This window comes from Acomys minous (assembly GCF_964271855.1).
Source record: "Acomys minous genome assembly, chromosome: 1".
NCBI classification, from domain to species: Eukaryota; Metazoa; Chordata; class Mammalia; order Rodentia; family Muridae; genus Acomys; species Acomys minous.
The window spans coordinates 69,050,982-69,068,632 of NC_140483.1; the positions used below are offsets into that span (position 1 = coordinate 69,050,982).

The following is a 17,651-nucleotide window of genomic DNA, read 5'->3' on the forward strand; positions in this document are numbered from 1 at the left end:
GCACACACACACACAAATAAAATAAATATGTATTTTTTAAGTAGAACAGAAGACTAGGTCCAGTTTATTTGGAACTCATAATCTTTTTTTTTTTTTTTTTTTTTTGAGCTTCAATGTCTAGACATTGCACGTGCTTAAAGGGCCCTAAAGTAAAGACCACCCACACCAATAAGAACTTCTCAATGTAATACTCTCTTTGATAGCTCACGATGGATTTGTCTACCTTTCTTTTATAGAGGTTTATGCCAAGCTTCTGAACAATAAGGTCATCCAGGCCAGACCAGGCATAGTCCATTTTGGAGGCTATGAGATAGAAAAACAGCACCAACAGATTCTGGTAGGTACTTCGGAAGGGCATGAGGTGGGGAGTGGAGCATTTATGGTACTAATTCAGATTCAGAGCAGGGGCTGGGGCGACAGCTCAGGTGGGAAGGTGCTTGCCGCACAAGCACGAGGACTTGAGTTCGATTCCCAGCACCATGTCAAAAAGCTGGCTTTGGTGGCATGGGCTTGTAGACCCATTTGCTAGCAAGGTGGAGACAGGTGGCTATAATGGGGCTTACTGGCCAGCTGGACGAGAAGAGTCACTGAGCTTCAGGTAAAAGTGAGAGATCTTATTTCAAAAAATAATGATTTCAGCAGCGAGCTGTCTCTGTGAGTGTGCACTTGCAACCAAGCTTGACAACCAGAGTTCAGTCCATGGAAATGGGATAAAATTAACTCCTACAACTTGTCCTCTGACCTCTGTAAGCAATCCATGGCACTCACCACCCCCCCCACAAGTAAATACATGTAATAAAAAACAAAATTATGATAAGGCCAGCAAGACGGCTGAGCAGGTCAAAGTGCATGCCACCAGTCCTGACAAACTGAGTTCGCTGCCCAGGATCTCCGTGGCAGAGTGAGAGAGTCAGCTCCTGTTGTCCGAGCTCCACACATGCGCCATGGCACGTGCTCAGCCTCCAAATAAATAAGTGGAATAAAATTAAAAACAGAACTAGAAAACAATTAAGGAAGACACCCAAGATACACACACACACACACACACACATACACACACATACACACACACACACACACACACACACACACGCACGCATGCACTTGAACACACACAAATACACACAGGAAGAGGTGGGGGTGCCTAGTCAGAAAGGCAGTTCCTTGAAGAGAAATCAGAAAGGGCATCAATTAGAGTCTTTGAGCAGACTGACTCCAACTCTGCCAAGGGACCCTTCTCAGCACTCTTTCCAGAACTGTGTCCCTCCTGTCCACTCTAGGAGCCAGGGTCTGGCCTTCACAGTAGCTCTGTGGAGGGCGATCTACGTGAGAAGCCCTAATCCCGAAAGCTTACCTCACTTGTTCCAGTACTCAGGAGACTTGAGTGCTGGGGACGGGATTGCATTCAGGGACCGTCTTCCTCCAAACCAATGTGGTTACACCCCCCCCCCCCAGCGAAGGGGGTGTCACTTTTCTAGGACATCCCAGGCGGGGCTCCTTTTGGCCTGCTCCCTTCAGGTGCCATGCCTACCTAGAGATGATGGGTCTAGGTCTAAGGAGCAATGGCCACTCCAATGCGCACATTCTCTCTGCCGGAATAAATGACTGACTCAGGCACGGTCATCCTAGAGCAGGTCAAAGGGAGCCCTGGCTGTAAGCTTAGCTTCACTGTTTGTTTTTTACCATGTGAGTTGGGATTCCAGTACTAACATAAACAATATGAAGGGGCTGGAGAGATGGCTCAGCAGTTAAGAGTACACACTGCTCTTGCAAAGGGTCTGACTTTTGTTCCCAGCACCTATGTTGGGCAGTTCATAACTACCTGTAACCCTGGTTCCAGGGGATCAGACACACCCTCCTGGCCTCCACAGGCCTCCACACGCATGTGCACAAGCTCACACAAAGACATACATGTCAACATAATTAAAGATAAAATCTTGAAAAAAAATTTCAAAACTCTGAAGAAAGAGATTGAAGATGGCATCAGAAGATGGAATGATCTTCCTTGCTCGTGGATCGGGAGAATTAACATAGTAAAAATGGCCATCTTACCAAAAGCAATTTACAGATTCAAAGCAATCCTTATTAGAATACCTACACAATTTTTTAAAGACATTGGAAGTTCAATTCTCAACTTCATATGGGAAAACAAAAAACCCAGAATAGCTAAAACAATCTTGTACAATAAAAGATCCTCTGGAGAAATCTCCATACCTGATCTCAAGGTGTACTATAGAGCAGCAGTAATTAAAACAGCATGGTACTAGTGCAGCAATAGGCTGGTTGATCAGTGGAATCGAATCGAAGACCCAGATATGAATCCACACACATATGGTCACCTGATTTTTGACAAAGAAGCCAAATTTATTCAATGGAAAAAAGATAGCATCTTCAACAAATGGTGCTGGTCTAACTGGATGTCTACGTGTAAAAAAATGCAATTGGACCCATATTTGTCACCTTGCATAAAACTCAAATCCAAGTGGATCAAAGACCACCTCAACATAAAACCAGAGACACTAAGTCAGTTAGAAGAAAAAGTGAGGAAGAGTCTGGAACACATTGGCACAGGAGACAACTTCTTGAACAGAACACCAACAGCCCAGGCCTTAAGGTCAACAATTAATAAATGGGACCTCATGAGGCTGAGAAGTTTCTGTAAGGCAGGAGACACTGTTAACAGAATAAAGCGACAGCCTACAGACTGGGAAAAGATCTTCACCAACCCTTCATCTGACAAAGGGCTAATATCCAAAATATATAAGGAACTCAAGAAATTAAACACCACCAAACCAAATAACCCAATTGAGAAATGGGGCTCAGAACTAAACAGAGAATTCTCAACAGAGGAATATCGAATGGCTGAAAAACACTTAAAGAAATGCTCAACCTCCTTAGTCATCAGGGAAATGCAAATCAAAACAACTCTGAGATTCCATCTTACACCCATCAGAATGGCAAACAAAGATCAAAAATTCAAGTGACAGCACATGCTGGCAAGGATGTGGAGAAAGAGGAACACTCCTTCATTGCTGGTGGGAATGCAAACTAGTACAGCCACTTTGGAAATCAATCTGGCGCTATATCAGAAAACTGGGAATAGGGCTTCCGCAAGACCCAGCTATTCCACTCTTTGGAATATACCCAGAAGATGCTCCAGCACACAAGAAGAAGATTTGCTCAACCATGTTCATAGCAGCCTTATTCATAATAGCCAGAACCTGGAAACAGCCTACATGTCCCTCAGTAGAAGAATGGATAAAGAAACTGTGGTACATTTACACTATGGAATACTACTTAGCTGTTAAAAACAAGGAATTCCCGAAATTTGTGGACAAATGGATTGAACTAGAAATGATCATACTGAGTGAGTTAACCCAGAAGCAGAAAGACTCACATGGTATATGCTCACTTATAACTGGACACTAGCCCAAGGGGCATGTCCCATGAAATCTTCACCTACCAGGAAAGTGGGACAGAGGGGAGGACATCCTATTGGGACTCTAGGTGAGAGAAGCATGGGAGAATGGGGAAATAGAAGGATCCAGAGGGTTCTAGAAACCTACAAGAAGAACATTATGATGGGCGGATCTGGCCCCGGGGGTCCTGCTCAAACTATAGCACCAGCCAAGGACAATACATGCAGTAAACTTCAAACCCCTACCCAGATCTAGCCAATGGACAGGACATTCTTAACAGTTGAGTAGAGAGTGGGGTCTGACTTTCACATGAACTCTGGTACCCCATATTTGACCACATCCCCTGGATGGGAGGCCTGGTGGCACTCAGAGGAAGGATAGCAGGCTACCAAGAAGAGACTTGATACCCTATGAGCATATACAGGGGGAAGAGATCCCCCTCAGTCACAGACATAGGGAACAGGAGTAGGGGAAAATGGGAGGGAGAGAGGAATGGGAGGATACAAGGGATGGGATAAGAATTGAGATGTAATGTGAATAAATTAATAAAATATAAAAAATATAAAGATAAAATCTTGAAGGTCTGAAGCCTCAAATCTGCATCACCATGTTGGAGGGCAGTCACATGCCTGCCTTTTTTTTTTTTTTTCATATTGCTACTTCCTTGGTACCAACACACAGAAGACATTCAGCAAACACTTGGAAAGGAGAGGCCCTAACTTCCCTCTCAGGCAAGGTCGACTCAGCAGTCCACTTGTCCACTAAGGACAGTGGGCCGTCCCGGCATCACATTGCTTCCATGAGACATTGAAACAAACAAGAAGCAGATAAAAGTACAGCATGATTTCATGCTACGAGCATTCTTGGGGACGCTGGGAAAGCCAGTTTCCTGTCCCATCCATCAGTAAAGCTAAGCAGAAGCCCAAAGCAATTACCGTAATGTTCTTATCAAGCGCATTCAGAACTGTTATCAGTGCTGGGAATAAGTAAGTGTGAGCTCGGCCACAGAAGAGACACACATGGACCCGCTTCCCCACCCACAGAGCTCAGGGGACATTAACAAGAGGGCAGAGAGAATGTAAGAGCCAGACAATGGGGAAGAGTGCTGTGAAGTTATCTCCTGGACGTGACTTGCCTTTGCACGTTGGCTGCCTGCACGAGGACCTTCATAAGGTCCAGCACATCAAAATTCCAGCGAGGGCTGGGGAAAGGCTACTGAGGCCCCAGTCCCAGCTGAGGGCTGAGGAGCTATCGGAGTTGATGGTCACTAGGGGAGGGAGAGTCAGTTTTCTTCCACAGTGTGTTAACTGTAGGTTGCTTATGCCCCAGCGGATGACCTCATGCACATATAGGCCACAGCAATTTCAAAACGATTCTTGCCAAACAAAGAGAACTCTTAACTGTTCTATTTCACTAACGCCGCCCCCCAACCCCAACACACACATCAGTAAAAGTCTTTATTGTGAAAAACAAATCCCAAATCCTTCTTCTATTCAAGGACTCTGCAGTGGGGTAACTAAGGTCTCGGTCATCAGCCTGCTGCACGGTTGCTTTTTGCAAAACTACAGACTCCATCTAAAACCTGTCTCCCATCCTAGCTTGTAACTGCCATGGTTTGCCGAGTAAACGCAGCTGAGCTCAAAACGAGTGCGCTATCAATTCCTTCGAGGGTTAACTCATCTTTCTAGGCTTAGTGTACCAAACACGCAACAACACCTGTCTTGCTCCAAACCCTGTGGTTAAAATTGAGAGATCTCTTGTTCTGAACCATGGTGTTCGTTGGCACGTGGGCAGAGCCGCGGCCACACTCAGAGCCCAGTCTTGAAACGGAAGCTTGGTCTAACAGGCTTAGCTGTGACCTGGATGTGGCTACAGGTGGTCCAGGTAGCAGCTAGTTTGTGTCTGTTCCACTGGAGCCTCCTTTTCTTTCCAAGGAGACTCGGGCCTATATTGACGTCATTGAAGTCCCTCAGAAGGGTTCACAGTAACTGCGTCCTCTCAGCGTGAGGTAGACATATTTTCTAGAATGTGGGTAGTTGGGTTGCTGAGAGGCGGCTTCATTCTTGCAGGAGATGACCCAGGAACTATGCTAGGTTTGGGCACAGGAAATTATGCTAATTGCCCACAGGTGGGATGCTTGAGGGCAGTTCGTTAATACGGAGGCTGTGCAGCTCTGGAGGGTTCGAAGCCTTCTGTGTGCAATCATATAATATTAGTGCTCCAGTCTTTTCATTTTTTGTTTGTTCTGTTTTGTTTTTGGGGTTGGGGGGGTTGTTTGTTTGGGTTTTTTGTTGTTTGTTTTGTTTTGTTTTGTTTTTTCTAGACAGGATTTTTCTGTGTAGCCTTGGCTGTCCTGGACTCCCTTTGTAGACCAGGCTGGCCTAGAACTCACAGCAATCCACCTGCCTCTGCCTCCCAAGTACTGGGATTAAAAGTGTGCGCCACCACACCCAGCCTACATTGAAATTTTAAATAATGATCTTTGAGGTTTTTTTTTTTTTCAAAAACTCAAAACCCCCTAAACAGGACAGGTTTTTTCTTTTGTCTCAGCAATGATATTTATTACTAAATAAGCCATCACCTTTCCTAGGAGACACCTGGTGTCGTTGAAAGTCCAGACAAAACTCATTAACCTACAATGGCAGTGCTCTGAACTTTCTGTCATATGTTCAGTTTCCTGTTACAACTTTTAAGGACTCTACCCTTCCCAAGATATTGCTTCTCAAAATTAGGACCACAAACAGCAGTGTCTTCTCCTCAGGGCATAGGGATGCAGGGCCTTAACACCGAAGTGTAGACGCAGCACATCCCACCTGAGTATCAGTGTGGTTATGGTTTTTTTTTTTTAAATCACACTTATTTCCTATAGTTGTTAGTTGGCCATGAATAAAGATTTAGACAAAAATCAACAAAATCTTTATTTATTTTATTCATGAGAGTGGTCTGTGTAAATGTAAGCCATGTGTGTCTAAGTTCCCTAAGAAGACAGAAAGGGAAAGGGCATTGTGTCCCATGGGGCTGCCTTGTATTCCATCGGGCTTCCTTGTATCCCATGGGGCTGCCTTGTATCCCATGGGGCTGCCTTGTATCCCATGGGGCTGCCTTGTATCCCATGGGGCTGCATTGTATCCCGTGGGACTACATTGTGTCCCATGGGGCTGCATTGTGTCCCATGGGGCTGCCTTGTATTCCATGGGGCTGCATTGTATCCCGTGGGGCTGCATTGTATCCCATGGGGCTGCATTGTATCCCATGGGACTGCATTGTATCCCATGGGGCTGCATTGTATCCCATGGGGCTGCATTGTGTCCCATGGGGCTGCCTTGTATTCCATGGGGCTGCATTGTATCCCATGGGGCTGCATTGTATCCCATGGGGCTGCATTGTATCCCGTGGGGCTGCATTGTATCCCGTGGGGCTGCATTGTATCCCATGGGGCTGCAGTCATAAGTGTGTGTGTGTTGGGGAGGGGGGCTTTGGTAATGTGCATCTGAGTGTCAGTGCCTGTGGCACCCAGGAGAGTGTGTCAGATTCCCTGGACCTGGAGATAGATGTGTTGTAAGCCTCCTGCTGTAGGTGCTGGGAACTGAGCCCTGCTCCTCTCTAAGAGCAGAAAGCATTCTTAACTGCTGAGCCATCTCTCCAGTCCTAATAAAGTCATTTTGTGAAGTCAATTGACAATCTAGAACTTTAAAAGTATTATATGACTTTTTAAAGTTGTGTGCTATTGATCACATTACATGTATCATTACATGTAATTGTACATGATTATATTACATGTAAACATATATATGCACATATATAACACACATGTTCTAAGAAGATAGGAAAAGACAATTTTGCCTAATACCCCCCTCCTGTGTGTGTGTGTGTGTGTGTGTGTGTGTGTGTGTAAAGCATATGTGCACATACTGTATGTGAGTGCATGCGCCCACGTGTACGCACAGGAAAGCCAGAGGAGGGCATGGGTGTCTTCCTCAATCACTCACCACCATATTTTCTGAGGCAGAGCCTCTCACTAAACCTGAGCTAATTTCATTCTTCCAGACTTGCTGGTCAGAGCCCCAGGGATTCTCCTGACTCCTTCCCAGCACTAAGGCTCACAGGTTCAAACAGCTGCTGCCACACCCAGCTCCTTACATCCCTTGCCAGGGATCTGAACTCAGTTCCATATGCTTGCCCAGCAAGCAATTCACAAGCTGAGCCATCTTCCATGCCATATTTCACATCCTTTTAGAAAGCCCAAATCCTCTTCGGAGTAAAGATGAGCTTGCGCAATGACGAGATGAATATGTAAACAAGTCAAATTCTCACCCCTCTTTTTCTCGCCCAGTACATTGCCAATGTTTCAGATGAAAATACGCACATTCATATTTTACCACCGCAGACCAAATACTTCCGGATCAGCTATGAGAAGAAGGTACTGTCCTTGGGTTGCTCCTTGAGGGAGGTGTGGGATGATGGGTGATGGTGTCCCTCTCAGGCCTGCTAGGGCAGGAGTGTGTGCATGGTTTACCCACCCCCCACCCCCAGTGCTGCTGGCTGCCAGGTCTGGGGCCTGTGCCAACACAGCCTACCTGCCTTCCAGGAGCATCGCCTCATCCCAGGCCTGTCTCTCATGGTCACTGTCACCTTCTCTCCAGATGAGTGGCGCTACTATTATGACTGCATCCGCATTCACTGTAAGGTGAGTGTCTAGAAGGTGCCGTTTGTCGGGGCAGGGGTGGGGTGGTGAGGGGGCTTCTTCATTGTTATAAGAGGCTACAGGGCCCACAGCTGAGAAGATTAGAACATGGTGCTCCTGGGCAGGCTCCCCCTGCGTGGTAGGTCTCTGCTGCCTGTGCCTGACACTTAACACATCACACACACACACACACACACACACACACACACACACACACACAGGCTCAGGGCTGCACGTGCATTCCTACCTTAGGCCATAGGGAACCTGGGAAGAAGTCCCTAGACACTGTGCTGCTATCCTCCAACTGCCTATGCCCAAGCTCCATTTATCCTGTGGTGCTGGGGCCCCAGGAAAGCTTTGTCAAATAACCTTAATGTGCTCCTTTAAGTGCGGGGCTAGAAAATAAATAGCGCCCCATCCTGTAGTTATAAACACTGGCGACTGGCCTGAGATCCCAGCGGCCATGTCCACAGACAGTGGAGAGGCGGAGCCTGATGGCCTGAGATGCCCGTGCTGGTTGAGCTCTCAGGAGTCTACTCCAGATCTCCTCGTTTGCCCTTCAACCTCCAGCCTGAGTCACCTTTGTTTTTGTCACAGACCCAGTCCTGGAAGTGCAGAAGCCGCAAAGTGAGCTGCACTCCGTAGAAGGTTACAATTTAGCAGCTCCTCTTTTCTTTCAAATAATACTTTTGCTACTTATAATTTGTATAGTAAGGTCTAGCTTAAAGATATTTTTCCTTTGAGTTTCACTTTTAAAAGGCCTATGCCTGTAATTTCAGCACTGAAGAGTTCAAAGCCATCCTGGGCTCTGTAGACATAAGAAATCAAGTCAAGGCTCGGGAGACAGGTCTGTGAGTAAAGCACTGAGTGTAACTTCCCCAGACCCCATGTAAAATCCTGGGCATGAACGACGGTGTGCCCGCACCCCCAGCACTGTGCCGTGACAGAAACAGGAAGGGGGCAGGGTTACTTAGCTCTAGGTTCACTGAGCCCTTGTCTCAGGGGAAGGCTCAGAGTAACAGGGCAGGACACTCAGCATCTTCCTCTGGCCTTGTCATGCACTCACAGGCATGCATACCAACACATCGTGTGTAGCACCACACATATATACAACATAACTAAAAAAAAAAAAAACAAGCAAACACACAAAAATGCACCACTATATATACAATATAACAAAAAAAACAAGCAAACAAGTACACGAAAACTGAATATTCTAACATAATACAACCCAAAGATACATTTGATACATGCTGAGGAGTGACAGAGAAAAAAAAAAAGACAACTTCATGCCAAGGAGAAACAGTAAAAATGACATGCTAATTTTCCATAATTAAAATGTTATGTTCCTATAGAAGCAGAATATTTCATATGTACAATTTTAAAAAAAACTCTGCAATTGGTAGTGTGTGGGAGTCCTGAATCTGAGCCAAGGTGTCTCAGACAGTGTGGACTGGCACCATTTGGTGTCATGGCGTGTATGACGCACATGTCCATGTCATGTTTCCAGAAGCCAGGCTGTAGTGACATCCAGAGGTGAACCATGGGTGAATATTACAAGCAACATCCCAGGGCCATCACACATTTGATTTTCAAATTAAGTCCTAATGGCTGTGCATTTAGAAACCGTGTGTTATTACCAAATATTTTATAATCCCATATTCAGTTATGTGACCTCATACAGAGTTAAGAAGCTGGGGGGTACATCCTTGGGGGACACTTCTTGCCACTGGAAATGGTCACGGGGATAATAAAGATATTTCATATTGATGCAGTACTCGTTACAGTTTAAGGCGGTGGCCTGCTTTGATTTTTAATGATACCCTCAAGAGAAAGCGTGACTATGCCCACTTTGTTGAGAGCTAAAGAAACCTGGAGAAATCAAAGGTCTTGGACTTAGTAGGAGGACTTAGAACCGGTCTCTGTGCTCCCTATCTGCTGGATGGCTTTCCACTCGTCCTTGTAGACTGGGTGGTTCTATGCTGGGTCTTCTCTCGGTCCCCTAAATAATACCTGCCCTTATAAGTTCTGCTCAGTCCTGACGGGTGGGTTGGTGGAGGCTCCCCTTTCCTGAGTGGTAGGGGAGGGAGCATAAGGGGAAGAGGGAGGGAGATGGGACCAGGAGGAGAGGGGGAGGGGCCACGATTGGGATCTAAAGTGAATAAATAAACTTAAAAGAATAAGTTCTGTAAGCGAAATTAGATAGACCATTTTGGTTTTATACAGGGCATTTTTACCTTTAACTTTTCACTGGTAATAGTGACCACTGTTCCAGTAAGACAGACTTAAACATCCTTTTTGCTTTGTTCATGGCTAAGAAATGCAGTTTTCCAGGGATTGAAAGACAGCTCAGTTAGTAAAGCACTTGCCATGCAAGCATGAAGACCTACATTTGATCCCTAGAACACAGTTTTTAAGAATGCATGGACTGGGGCTAGAGAGTTGGCTCAGTGGTTAAGAGCACCGTCTGCTCTTCCAGAGGACTCGGGTTCGATTCCTAGCACCCACATGGCAGCTCACAACTGTCTGTAACTCCAAGATCTGACACCCGCACACCAATGCACATAAATTTAAAATTAAATAAAAATATATTTTTAAAAAAGAAATATTTAAAAAAAAAAAAGAATGCATGGGTTGATACAGCAACCAAGGACAGTACAACTGAGGACCTGGACCCCTGTTCAGGCATAGCCAATGGACAACCCATTCTGCCCATGGAGAAGGAAGGGGGGGGACAGGACTGCCTCTGAGGATATCGCTGGTGCCAGGGCCTTGATCTCTCCCCCTTGGCAGAGAGGCCCTGTGGGAACAGAAAGGAGGGAGATGCAGACTATCAGGATGAGACCTGATAGGCTGTGGGTGAGGAGGACCCCACCTGTCTGAGGTCTAGGGGAGGGGAATAGATGGGGAGGGGAGAACAGGAAGATAAGAGTGAGGGGATCGCAATCCAGATGTAATGTGACTAAATTATAATAAAAGAAGAAAAGTGAAAAAAAAAACAATAGAACAGTGGCCACGGTGATACATTCCTGTCATCCCGTTGTGGGGGTAGGTAGAGACAAGAGCATCCCTGGGGCTCTCTTGCCAGCCACCCCAGCACATTTGGTAACCTCCAGGCCACTGAAAGATCTTGTCTACATAATAAAAGGAGAATGGCCCCTAAGCAGTGATACCCTAAGCTGTTCTTTCACTTCATATGCATGCACACACCCGTGCACGTGGACACACGTCCTTCACATGTGTACACTCACAAAGCACACACCCGTGCACGTGGACACACGTCCTTCACATGTGTACACTCACAAAAGAAACCCAGTATGTCTAATGTTTTACTTAAAGCACTGATGTTTCCTAAGAAGACCTCTTTAATGATTTTTTTTAAAGTTTATTTTTCAAAAATGATAGTTTTCCAAACACTTAATTTACCCCTCCCCCACTGATTTCAGGGAGATGACACCTTGCTTGTTCCCATGCATGCCTACCCTGTCTTGAATAACCTGGATTTCCCCACGTTTATAAACCTATCAGATGTCCTTCTCGGAGAGAGGTGAGTTCCCAAACTACACAAGTATGATGTCACAGGATATGAAAAGTTGAGAAACAGAAAGCTGGAGAGACTCAACAGCCAAGAACACTTGCTGCTCTTGCCGAGGACCTGAGTTCGATTCCTAGTACCCACATCCCAGTTACCACCTTGCCTCCAGCCTCAGGGGAGCTAACTAGGTCCTTCCTTATGCTTGCAAGGCAAGCACTTTACCCACAAACCTATCTTCCCAGCTCTATGTATCCTGTTTTTTCAGCAAATCCTGAAGGCCCACCAGCAGGCCTAGTCGTCCCTAAACATGTCAAGGAGATGGTGTTTGGCTGCTGGCTATACAGAGAGAGCGGCCACATTGGTTGTTTAAAGCTTGAAATGCTCAGCTCTTGTCATGTCAAGAGAGCTAGGGTCTAAAAAATAGTACTGAAATGGGGGGCCAGTGATATAACTCGGTGGTAGGTGTGCCTGCTTCCAAGCCAGACAACCTGAGTTCAGTTCCTGCAACCCACATGGTAAAAGGAGAGAGCTGATTCCCACAAGCTGTCTTCTGACCTGTACATGCATGTCATGGCACATGTGTGACATGGTCAGTGAGTAGTCAAATAACATCTTAATGTAAAAAAAAGATCAAAGCTTTTCTGCACTGTTAAGAAACACCCACTGTCCTGAGAATTTCCTCTCCCTACCCAAGCTGTCCGGCCCTCCACTGGTCACCTTCCCTCTTTTGTTGTGACAAAAGCGACTCACGAGGTCAAAAGGATAGAGCTTGTCACAGTGTGGAAAGCATGACATCAGGCAGGGAGGGCACCATGGCACCCACTGAGCCATCTCCCAGCACGTTACTTGTATTATCATGGCCCAATGCCTTCGTGTTCCCCATTTTCCCAAAAGCATCCTGACTAGACTCCAGGCCGGTACTTTTTCCTTCTCCCTCTCAACACCTCTGTCCTTATCTCCTTCTCAGACAAAGCTGTTTCTATAAGGACCCCAAGCACCTACAAGGTGAGCGCCTACATTTACCTCACATGCTGCACTTGTGAGATAAAGATCTGCATCCCGCAGCTGGGCAAGCTGGACATTTCATCAAAATCAGGGGGTCGGGGAGCAGGAACTCCCTGGTCAATGAGTTCTTTCTCTCTGTAAACCACCTCTCATTTGGGTCATGAGCAAGGCTTATGGGTTGACGGGGAAAAAACTGTCTAAGAAAGTGGCAAAACCAGCATGCCTTATGCTGTGGACATCAGTCACCAGGCCTACTGGGGGCCTTCCCCTGAGCTACTTTCCACATAATGCATCTCATTTGTATTCAGAATGAAAAATTCAGCTAAACAATTTACTTAATTGAGTTACTGTTTATAGTGGTATAATATATTTTTTAAAATCTCTTAAAAAATAAACACACCATTTTTCTCCTCCAGACATCGTGGCAGCAGGCAGGATCTTCCCAAGGCTTTCTGCCTTTTTCCAGTCGCTTTAGCAACATTTAACCATTCAGACCCTTCTTTGCTTCATTCAATCCAACCCATGCTTGAATAGGCATTTCCTGAAAGTGTTGCGTGTGAATCCTAGGCCACGTTAGTGGCCCAGTGTATCATTTGGATAAGTTGTTTGTTTGTTTGTTTGTTTGTTTTGGCATTCATTTCATTCATTTATTCATTTCTCAAATGCCTGATGTGTTAGATACTGTCTCTGTCCATTTCTGTTGCTATAATAAAATACCAGAGAATTGGTGAGTTATAAAGAAGAGCTTACTTCAGCTCTTAGTGCTGGAGGCTGGTAGGACCATGGCGCCAGCATCCCTCTGCCTCTAGGCAGAGCCTAAAGGAGGTAGGTAAGCAGGAAAAAGAGACAAGACTCAGGGACCCTTTATTAGCTAATGTCACTGCTGTGACAGCAGAGGACAGGAGGGAAGGTTCACTTGGCTCATGGTTTGAGGGCACAGTCATCAGAGCAGGGAAGGCATGGAGGCAGGAGCATGAGGCAGCCGCTCACATGTGACCAGTCAGGAAACAGGGAGATGAAGGCCGTCCTCGGCTTGCCTGCCTTTGTATTGAGCCTGGACTCCGGCCCGTGCCATGGTGCTTCACACACTCAAGGTGGGTCTTCCCTCCTCAGTTAACCCAATCCGGAAACTCTCACACACGCGCCCAGAAGCACCACTTAGGACTCTCGATCCTGCCAAGTTGGCAGTCAGCATTGACCATCGCTGCGCCCCTTGCGTATCTGGGTGCCCTCCTCCCCTGCAAACCCGCCAGGCGTCAGGCACAGAGACTAAAGCAGAAGATCGGGTGTGAGGATTCGCAAGGCAGGCTTTCACACGCCCAATGTCTTTCTTCTCTTCTCATTGTCTATGTGCATCCTTGGGGTCAAAGTCAGGACCTCACTCTTGGAGGGCAAGCACTTTACCACCTGAGCCATCTTCCTGATGCTGTGTAGGTGTTTTCTTAAGATGTCTAGTAAGACAACCATTTCTTCTAACAAAGAAGAACCACCCTACAGTATGAAGATGTGGGAAAGCAATGGGAGGACAGAAATCACCAAAGGGCAGGAGTCGGTTCCATTCTGCGGCTGTGACAAATACTCTGATCACAGTCACTTTAGGGGGGAAGATTTATGCTGGCTTAGGACTCCAGGTTATCACTGAAGGACATCGAGGCAGGAACCTGAAGGCTGGGTTGTTTGCTGGTCCAGGCAGCATTACCTCCAAATAAGAAACTCACCCCATAGCCAAGAAGTACACCAGGAGCCATGGGGGATGCTGGGTGCTGGCTGGCTCAAAGGCTGCCTTACACCTGGCTAGCTTTCTTATACAGTTCAGGATCACCTGCCTAGGGATGACGCCACCCACAGTGGGCTGGGCCCTCCTATGTCCCCCACAGACATGCTGGTAGGCCAACCTGACCCAGACAGTTACTTCACTGAGGCTTCTCTCAGATGCCTCTAGGCTGTGTCAAGCTGACAGACATAGCTGACCAGGGCAAGTAGACTCAAGGGGGTCTGTCTCCCTCTTTGCTGTCTTCCCCTTTGCTCATAAAAGAATTTGGACAGACTAGTCAGAAGTTGAAGATTTGTGTTGAAATCGCTCACATGGCTTTCTCACTGTGGGATGCTTCTGGGGAGGAAGCCACCATGATGTGCCCAAAGCCTCTCTGAAGCCTGAGCCGCATCTCCATCCATCTTCCTCTAGGTCACACCGTGGGCTTGTACACATTCATCACGTACATTTTTTTGGTGGCTGGATCTGACTGTTGTTAAGTTTTCCTTGCTGAGATAAAACACCCTGAGGATACTTGCCAGCTAGCCATAAACAACTTTGGTGGCTTCGGATCTCCTGAAATGCACCCTGACAGTCTCTGTAAATAAGAAAGTTGCATTCCTGTGTCTGTCCAACACCCCTAAGTCAAACAGTGTCGCTGGGTGCAAAGGACGTGCAGTTCTGTGTTGCTCCGTAGGCTCACTTTGTAATTTGCAACAGCTCGATTCTGCTGGCTTGCTAAATACGGTAGTCATGGGGCGAGAGGCTCAGTGAGTGTTTGCTGCACAACATGAGGACCTCAGCACCACAGCACCTGTGTCCCTGGCACTAGGCAAGCAAAGATGGGGGGATCCTTGGGGTATACTGAACAGGCAATTAGCCAAATCTAGGCTCAGTAATAGACTGTCTCAGAAAACAAGGTAGAGAGAGCGATAGAGGAAGAGACCAGTGTAGACCTCTGGGCACACGCATACATCCACATGGACACATGCATACACTTCCCACACACAAAACCAGATAATAACTTGATATCTCTTGAGAGTATTCTTGGTGCAATGCAGTCTTATTCTTCCTCTGTACCGAGATAAATAACCTGCTTGTATTAGATGTGGGAGTGTTGTACCATTCCACTCTCCTGGTCCTGAAAGGGTTTGCATCAACTCATCTCTCTGTGTGGTTTTGCAACCCTGTCTCTCTGGCTGGGTGTGCTGGCGTGCACCTGGAATCCCAGCACTCCACAGATAGAGGCGGGAAGAGGAAAGTTTAAGGCCACCCTCAGCTGCGTAATGAATTGAAGGCCAGCCTGGGCTACACCAGACCCTGTCTCAAAAGTAAATCAGGTGTCTTTACCACATAGCCAGCTGAAACCACCAACCAGGTGCTCCCGCCATTTCATCTTCCTTGCACCAAGTAACCACGGACGATCAACCGGCTAGTGAGCTATGGATGACTGGTGATGGTTTGTGTTGCTTGTCAACCTGACAGGACTTAGAATAACTGTAGAAACAGAACTCTGGGCATGTCTGTGAGGGAGCTTCTAGATTGGGTTAATTAAGGAAGAGCCACCCAGGTTGTGGGCAGCATCATTCCATGGGCTGAGGTCCTGGGCAGAAAGCAAAGGAGAAAGCGAGCTGAGCACCAGCACCCCATCTCTTTATCTTAACTGTGGGTGTGACGTGAGCAGCAGCCTCAAGCCTCTACCACCATGCCTTCCTTGCCATGATGGTCTGTATCCTCAACCCAAGAGCCAAAATTAGCCGTTTCTTAAGTTGCTTTCCTCACAACAATGAAAAAAGTAACTACCACGGGCATTGAACCTCATGGCTCACTTTAGGTGTGGGAAAGGCTGATGTCAGGATGTGCTGTTCTGCCCCTAGCTTTTAACACGTCTGGGCTGCGTGTTCTCCAACCAGCACTGACAGGAAAGACTGATGACACAGACAACAGCAAAGCCCAGCTTGCTCTTTGCCAATTCTGAGCCCTTCTGGGAGGCTCTGAGAACCAGCTGCAGCGGATCACAGAAAACACACCCGAAGAAGCCTACAAATACGTCTTCAGGATGACCTTCGAAGGCCAGTTGTCAAGAGAAATAGTATTCTTCCTCATACTAAGGATTCTTTTTACGTGTCTCAGACTCAAGGTAAAGTTGAAGAAGCACCAGTGTTTTATGTAAGTGTCCCCATGTTGGCAAAGATAACAGCACATTCAAGAGACTAAAAAAAAAAAGAAGCCGTTTTTGAATATACAATGCTGCAGAAAGACGCAGAGGGGGGGGAGGGAGAGAGAGAGAGAGGGGGAGAGGGAGAGGGAGAGAGAGAGAGAGAGAGAGAGAGAGAGAGAGAAGGCAAAAATGGCCGGCACACTGATTTGGTACAACACCATGGTTTTCTTATACAAAATGGAGTAAAACAATTTGTTTCTTATACCAATAAGGATGCCTTTACCTTGGAAAACGCTTCTTTATTTCCGCTTCTGCCTGGGTCTCTGCGTGTTCCAGCACATTTTTTGCCAGTACTCAACACCATCATAGATGGGCAGCGGAAAAGAGCCTTTGCCATCCCTGCCATTAAGGGTGTGGGGCAGAGATATGCTCACGTGGTGTTGAGGAAAGCAAACATTGACCTCACCGAGAGGGCTGGAGAACTCACGGAGGATGAAATAGAGCGTGTGATCACCACCATGCAGAATCCATGACGGTACAAGACCTCAGACTGGTTCTTGGACAGACAGAAGGACGGGAAGGATGGAAAGTACAGCCAGCTTCTGGCCAATGGTCCTGGACAACAAGGTGCGTGAGGACCTGGAGCAACTGAGGGAGATCAGAGCCCACTGGGGTCTGTGCCAGGGCCGCACTGTGGGTGTGTCTAAGAAGAAATAAGTCTCTGGGCCTTTGCTGTTAATAAATAATTTATGTACCTGAAGAAAAGGAGGAGGAGGAGGAGGAGGAGGAGGAGGAGGAGGAGGAAGAAGAAGAAGAAGAAGAAGAAGAAGAAGAAGAAGAAGAAGAAGAAGAAGAAGAAGAAGCAGCAGCAGCCAGCATCACTGAGGTGAAAGCTTCTGTGAAGTGTTTTCTGAGAGCACAAAGAATCTAAGGTCCAGAGCGAGACCTCATGCTGGCAGCCAGACTTGGTAATGTGTAAGAATCACCCAGGTGCTGCTGGTTTTGAAGACATAAATGGGTCATGGAGAGCAGCTGAGGCTTGGCACTGAGAGAGGCCAGGGAAGGCTATTGGTGAAAGTGCAGCCCAGGTGCAA

At 46.8% G+C, this 17,651-nt stretch overlaps 1 protein-coding gene across 3 annotated transcripts in view; it reads left to right on the plus strand.

Moving 5' to 3' along the window:
• CFAP221 (cilia and flagella associated protein 221) overlaps positions 1–17,651 on the plus strand; it is an 82,419-nt gene that overhangs the window by 8,130 nt on the left and 56,638 nt on the right. For 2 of the 3 annotated variants that reach the window (XM_084783433.1, XM_084783432.1), the window contains exons 3-6: positions 237–337; positions 7,753–7,839; positions 8,008–8,106; positions 11,550–11,650. In XM_084783433.1, coding sequence (XP_084639559.1) covers positions 237–337; positions 7,753–7,839; positions 8,008–8,106; positions 11,550–11,650 — 388 coding nt within the window. Of the gene's footprint in view, positions 1–236; positions 338–7,752; positions 7,840–8,007; positions 8,107–11,549; positions 11,651–17,651 lie in introns of those variants that run through there. The other variant, XM_084783434.1, reaches the window with a different exon arrangement.